Raw genomic sequence first — 7,067 nt, 5'->3', positions numbered from 1 at the left:
CCATCAGCAAAAATAACTAAATCTAAGGTTTAAATAGTGATGCATTTTATCAAAATCACTTTGACATGTCTAATTTAAAACATGTCCAAAAATAAAGTGTTTGCACTCACCAGATCCTGTTAAAAACATGAAATTCTGCTCTCAAGAGAGGTTGGAAGTCGAGGTTGTTAAAATGAAAGTAGTTCATTATGTATAGCATGTTGTGGATATTTCTTAATATTGGTTAAACTGATGGAAAATGTTGTGTACAGATTCAATTTGTGTAGAAGAAAATATCAAAGAAATTAAACTTGTGTTGTGTACATAGTGAGGACCAGAACACACCAACAGAGTGAGGACATTTCGGCCGGTCCTCACTTCTTTAAAGGCTTTTTTGAGATTTCAGACTTTGTTTTAAGGGTCAAAGGTTACATGATAATGATAATTAACTGAAACTGTATTGTGTGGTTACAAAACTAACTAAAATTATAGTGAAAAAGTCCTTCGTTTTCGTCTTTGTCAACTTTTTTCATACATAATGAAGATGGATCAGACAAAGGAAATAAAGGCAAAATTTACTGTGACCTCTTTTAATCTCCCACCCAACAAATACCCCATTACAAAACACTAAAACTAACACTAAAACTAGCAAACTCACTTTAAAAACTCAGCAAAACTAACTGAATTTTGAAAACAAAAATTCACAACAAAATTAAAACTAAAACTAATGAAAAATCCAAAACTATTATAACCTTGGAAGGGAATTCACTATTACAATGAGGGTCCTCACAAAGATAGAAGTACAAGAATGTGTGTGTGTGTGTGTCTTACTCTGCGGGCCATATAAACTGGCTCCGAGCTGTGACAGTTGACCCGTTGAGGAAGCAGAGGAAGACGCCAGCATCTGAAGAGAGAAAAACCACAAACGCATCCTTTAACTCTCCTGAAAATATCATTCTTTGTTCACCACAAAGTCAATAAAAACTTTAGGACTTAAAGACCCAAAACAGTTACATTACACAGTTCAGACTGCAGTCTTTGCAGTTTTTTTTTTTTAAAACCTTTTTTAAGTTCAGTTTCAGTCCTAAAAATGTTTTAAAAAGTTTAATAGGAAACTAGGCCTGTCACCAAAACACATATTTTGGGACGATATATTTTCCCAGAAACTATCAGGATAAACGATAATATCGCTGTATCAATGTTGTTTTAGTTTCATAACAATATTAGAGCATAATAAGTAAATCCTTTTCCACAACGATGGATTTTTTAATCTGGACAATATTAAACATGGAAAGAAATATTAAAATAACCTAGATAAATAAAACATAATTAAATAAACTACAACCAAAACAAATAAAATAGACCTTCAGGCTGTTAACAAAACATTGCTATGAGATAATCATTATGTATTTTATTATTAAAATAACACATAAACAGCTGGAATGGCTGCTTGGGAAATATAGTTGTTTTTCAGCAATTATTACTGCCTGTCAAACATTTGCAGCTTTACTTTAAACTCAAAAAAGCACAAAAAGTCACACATGTAAACAAAAATATATTGAGTCCAGAAAAAAACGATCGTGTCCATTTTTATATATCGAACGATATATAGTACGATAGTAATTATCAGGACAGGCCGAGCTGCAGTCTCAAGAAAAAATACTTAACTTTGTACCTTTTTTAGGTGAATTTCAGTCCTAAAAATGTAAAGTTTAATAGTAAACGTACGTCTTTGTCAGGGCGGTGTGGAGGGAACATGGACTGTTGGGTGTAGTAGAGGCTGGAGTCGTCCGTGTAGTCACTCTCTACCCCTCCCTCCATAAACTTCTTCCGGTTAGCACCAAACATACCTCGTGTCACCTGAGGAAACAGACACAACAAACAAGGGTCAGACACTGCAGTCAGGTGAAGCTTTTCCTTCCCGTCACACCTGCAGGATTTCTCCAAAAGCTGTGATTCATGTCAAAAAACCTCTATTTCAATAACTAAGAATACAGCTTTGGCTGTTCTCAGGAGCAACTGAATCTCTGCATGCATGTAACAAAATAAAAGCATGAGCTGTTTAACATTTACGCACATTATGTACTTAAACGCTTTAACATGCATCTTTGATTCTGCAAAGGCGAGCAGGTATCATGCTCACGTTATATTGAATAATGCAGAAAAACACAATTAATCTGTGTTTTTCCACATTTGTTCTTGTTTCATTTTTACGTCAGATGTCTCCAAATACTGCTGGATCCATTTCTGCTCAGAAATTCTGCCTTATTTATGATGCACAGAGTGTATTACTAATTTTTTAAGGTGTCTTAAAGAGTTTGTCTCTACTATGGTTCAACAAACCCATGTTGCACTAATAATTAAAATATACCTAAAAGAGGAATAATGGAATAACTGCAGGCTTTAAACAGAGCAACAGCTGCAAACTCAGTCCTGTTTTAACTAAGATGACCACAGATTAATCTGTAATTAGAGATTTGTATGAACAAATAAGGAGACAAATAATTGTGTCAAAGTAGCACCTATATACTTTACAAGTATATATGCTTCACAAGGTGAAATTTTAAATAAATGTTTGCAGGAAAATGTTTTGGTGCACATTAGATTTTATAACATAAACTATATGAACTGTGCAACACGTCTGGAGTGAACATGACAGAGGATAGTTTAATATGTTCAAACTAGATGTATAAAAAGTCATTTTTCTGGAGCAAATAAATGCTCAAGATGTAATTTTTTTGGCCCCTAGCAGTTTCTCTGATAACTGAAGATCAAGATATCTGACCGCTTTAATCCTTAATCCTTTTAAAACAGAGGTAAAAACCACCAAGATCTAAAAAGAAGTGTATTGTAAAAAATGTGGCTTGAAAACGGGATCAAAAGTCAGTTTAGGACAGCGACTTGTAGACAACGGCAACCCTGACGCATGCACAAAGAGGATAAAACGTATAAAAATTGTAGGAAAAATTTAGGATAATGTGAGCACACCACTCAATAAAATATTTAACATTTTGTCTGCTTGTTTTTAGACATTTTATTGCAGAAATGCTGCACATTATACCTTTAATAGTTGCAATAATAGTTATAAGCAACCCCAGGCTAGAAATGATGTTGATGCTGACAGCCTGTGTCTTTTTGCACATTTTTATACAATATCTTCACTAGGGCTGCAACTAACTATTATTTTCATTATTGATTACTTAAACGATTAATCGATTCGTTATTTGGTCCATAAAATGTTGAAAAATATCAACCAGTGTTTCCCAAACCACAAGATGACGTCCTCAAATCTCTTGTTTTGTCCACAAACCAAAGAGATATTCAGTTTATTGTCATAAAGGAACAAAGAAACCAGAAATGTTCACGTTGAAGAAGCTGAAATCAGAGAATTTGGACTTATTGTCTTAAAAATACCCCTCCTCAAACCAAACCAAAACGATTAGTTTAATAATCTATTATTGTTTGATTAATCGAATAATTGTTGCAGCTCTACACACCACTCAATAAAATATCTAACATTTTGTCTGCTCGTTTTTAGACATTTTAATGCAGAAATATTACACATTATACCTTTAATAGTTGCAATAATAGTTAAAAGCAACCCCAGGCTAGAACTGATGTTGATGCTGACAGCCTGTGTCTTTTTGCACATTTTTAAAAGGAAAGTTTGCACACTTGCACAACTGCACAAGACTACCACAATATAAAGGTCTACCTACCTTAAACTATGTTTAAAACCGGGTAAAGAGCTGGTGTGTGTGCATGAGGTGGTGTAAACATGCAGCTCCCCTGCTGTGAATGAACAGTGATGTTTCAGGATTACTTTTGTTTACTCCAGCAGGTTAGCAGGACATCTCCAATCCCTGTTAGCACTAGCCCACGGTGTAGCATCACGGCTAGCTAGCGTTAGCCTCGGGAGCTAACGCTAGCCCCGGTAATCTGTCTTTAAATAATTAACCCAATTGACACAAAATGCTGTTTTTTTGTAACACAGATAAACCGGCTGGTTAATATCCGCCTTGAGTCCCATATAAGGTAATAGCTATTAGCTTGCGTTACCTTGTTAGCTGTAAAACAAAAAATGTGTCCGGAGCTAAGTGCTACCCGAGGACTGCTCCTATGCTAACGGCTAATGCCATAGGAATGCATGGGGGCGCTAGCATGGGAGCTAATGCTAACCACCAGGCGAGCTATCCGGCTACTAACGCCGCTACAGGAGGGCTTATAAGCGGATATAGCGCCGTGTGGTGAACCGGGGAAGGCGGCCGTGCAGACAGGTCGTCGGTGGAGAGGGAACCGGCCGGCCAGGTGTGTTTTTGTTGGGGTTTGGGCCTCCGTCCGTCCGTTAGTTCCCCAAAACAACAACAAAAAGCACCGAAACCAGCGGAGCTCCGGGTCTAAACTCTGCTCTGCTCCCGGCGGCCCGGCGCCCCGCTCACACACACACCAGCGGGGCTCTAATTCAGACCAGCGGAGTTCTGGTTCTGGAGGGTCTCGGCTGAAAAAGAAAGAAGTTAAAGGAATAAAAGAAGAAGAAGAAGGAGCTCACCGCATCAATCTTTCTTCCCCGCTACAATCCAAGATGGCCGTCATCTCTTCGCCAATCAGCCAATCAGAGACGATGCTGGGAGCCTCTGACCCCCGAGACTCCATCACTACTCTACTCTACTCTACTCTACTCTATTCTACTCTACTCTACTCTACTCTACTCTACTCTACTCTGTTCTACTCTACTCTACTACTGTACTCTGTTCTACTCTACTCTGTTCTACTTTACTCTACTACTGTACTCTGTTCTACTCTACTCTGTTCTACTTTACTCTACTACTGGACTCTGTTCTATTCTACTCTGTTCTACTTTACTCTACTACTATACTCTGTTCTATTCTACTCTGTTCTACTTTACTCTACTACTATACTCTGTTCTATTCTACTCTGTTCTACTTTACTCTACTACTGTACTCTGTTCTATTCTACTCTGTTCTACTTTACTCTACTACTATACTCTGTTCTATTCTACTCTGTTCTACTTTACTCTACTACTGTACTCTGTTCTACTCTACTCTGTTCTACTTTACTCTACTACTGTACTCTGTTCTACTCTACTCTGTTCTACTTTACTCTACTCTACTAATACCCAGAGACTCCATCACTACTCTACTCTACTCTATTCTACTCTACTCTACTCTGTTCTACTCTACTCTATTCTACTTTACTCTACTACTGTACTCTGTTCTACTCTACTCTGTTCTACTCTACTCTACTCTGTTCTACTCTACTCTATTCTACTCTACTCTGTTCTACTTTACTCTGTTCTACTTTACTCTGTTCTACTTTACTCTGTTCTACTTTACTCTACTACTGTACTCTGTTCTACTCTACTCTGTTCTACTCTACTCTGTTCTACTTTACTCTGTTCTACTTTACTCTACTACTGTACTCTGTTCTACTCTACTCTGTTCTACTCTACTCTACTCTGTTCTACTCTACTCTATTCTACTCTACTCTGTTCTACTTTACTCTGTTCTACTTTACTCTACTACTGTACTCTGTTCTACTCTACTCTGTTCTACTCTACTCTACTCTGTTCTACTCTACTCTATTCTACTCTACTCTGTTCTACTTTACTCTGTTCTACTTTACTCTACTACTGTACTCTGTTCTACTCTACTCTGTTCTACTTTACTCTACTACTGGACTCTGTTCTACTCTACTCTGTTCTACTTTACTCTACTACTGGACTCTGTTCTACTCTACTCTGTTCTACTTTACTTTACTACTGTACTCTGTTCTACTCTACTCTGTTCTACTTTACTCTACTACTGTACTCTGTTCTACTCTACTCTGTTCTACTTTACTCTACTACTCTACTCTGTTCTACTTTACTCTACTACTGGACTCTGTTCTACTCTACTCTGTTCTACTTTACTCTACTACTGGACTCTGTTCTACTCTACTCTGTTCTACTTTACTCTACTACTGGACTCTGTTCTATTCTACTCTGTTCTACTTTACTCTACTACTATACTCTGTTCTATTCTACTCTGTTCTACTTTACTCTACTACTATACTCTGTTCTATTCTACTCTGTTCTACTTTACTCTACTACTGTACTCTGTTCTATTCTACTCTGTTCTACTTTACTCTACTACTATACTCTGTTCTATTCTACTCTGTTCTACTTTACTCTACTACTGTACTCTGTTCTACTCTACTCTGTTCTACTTTACTCTACTACTGTACTCTGTTCTACTCTACTCTGTTCTACTTTACTCTACTCTACTAATACCCAGAGACTCCATCACTCCACTCCACTCTACTCTACAACTCTAATCTGTTCTACTTTACTTTACTCTCCTCAACTAATACCCCGAGCCTCCATCTACTCTACTTGACTCTGTTCTACTCTACTTTACTCTACTTTGTTCTACTCTGCTTTGCTCTACTCTACTAATAATTTACTCTACTAATAATTTATTCTACTCTACTAATAATTTACTCTACTCTGCTAATAATTTACTTTATTCTACTCTAATAATACTCTACTCTACTAATACTCTACTCTATACTCTACTAATAGTCTACTAATACTCTTATTACTACTACTACTGATACTCCGTTCTACTCTACTCTAATCTACGAATGCTACTCTACTTAACTCTACTTATACTGTGTTCTACTTTACTCTAAAATATATGTTCTACTCTACTCTACTGTACTAATACTCTGTTCTACTCTACTCTACCAATACTCTTCTCTACTCTGTTATACTCTACTAATACTCTGTTCTACTCTGTTCTGTTCTGTTCTACTCTACTCTATTCTACTCTACTCTACTAATAATTTACTCTACTCTAATTATACTGTGTTCTGCTCGACTCTACTCAACTAATGCTACTCTACTCTGCAAATATTTTGTTCTACTCTACTGTACTCTGCTTTACTCTATTCTACTGTACTAATGTTCTACTGTACTCTACTAATACTTTACTCCACTTATAATCTGTTCTACTTTACTAATAATTTACTCTACTTTACACTACTTGTACTGTGTTCTATTCAACTCTACAAATCTTTTGTTCTACTCT

At 36.7% G+C, this 7,067-nt stretch overlaps 1 protein-coding gene across 3 annotated transcripts in view; it reads right to left on the bottom strand.

The window, feature by feature from the left end:
- LOC131960961 (CCR4-NOT transcription complex subunit 2-like) overlaps nucleotides 1–4,599 on the bottom strand; it is a 19,337-nt gene extending 14,738 nt beyond the window's left edge. For 2 of the 3 annotated variants that reach the window (XM_059326226.1, XM_059326228.1), the window contains exons 1-3: nucleotides 3,699–3,877; nucleotides 1,708–1,839; nucleotides 811–883 (exon numbers count right to left, since the gene is read on the bottom strand). In XM_059326226.1, the coding sequence (XP_059182209.1) occupies nucleotides 811–883; nucleotides 1,708–1,827 (193 nt within the window). In that variant the 5' untranslated portion in view covers nucleotides 1,828–1,839; nucleotides 3,699–3,877. Of the gene's footprint in view, nucleotides 1–810; nucleotides 884–1,707; nucleotides 1,840–3,698; nucleotides 3,878–4,528 lie in introns of those variants that run through there. The other variant, XM_059326227.1, reaches the window with a different exon arrangement.
- Between the last annotated feature and the right edge of the window lie 2,468 nt (nucleotides 4,600–7,067).

Source organism: Centropristis striata, chromosome 22 (genome assembly GCF_030273125.1).
Source record: "Centropristis striata isolate RG_2023a ecotype Rhode Island chromosome 22, C.striata_1.0, whole genome shotgun sequence".
Lineage (NCBI taxonomy): Eukaryota > Metazoa > Chordata > Actinopteri > Perciformes > Serranidae > Centropristis > Centropristis striata.
The sequence above is the reverse complement of the archived record's forward strand: the minus strand, read 5'-3'. Positions and strand labels throughout refer to the sequence as shown.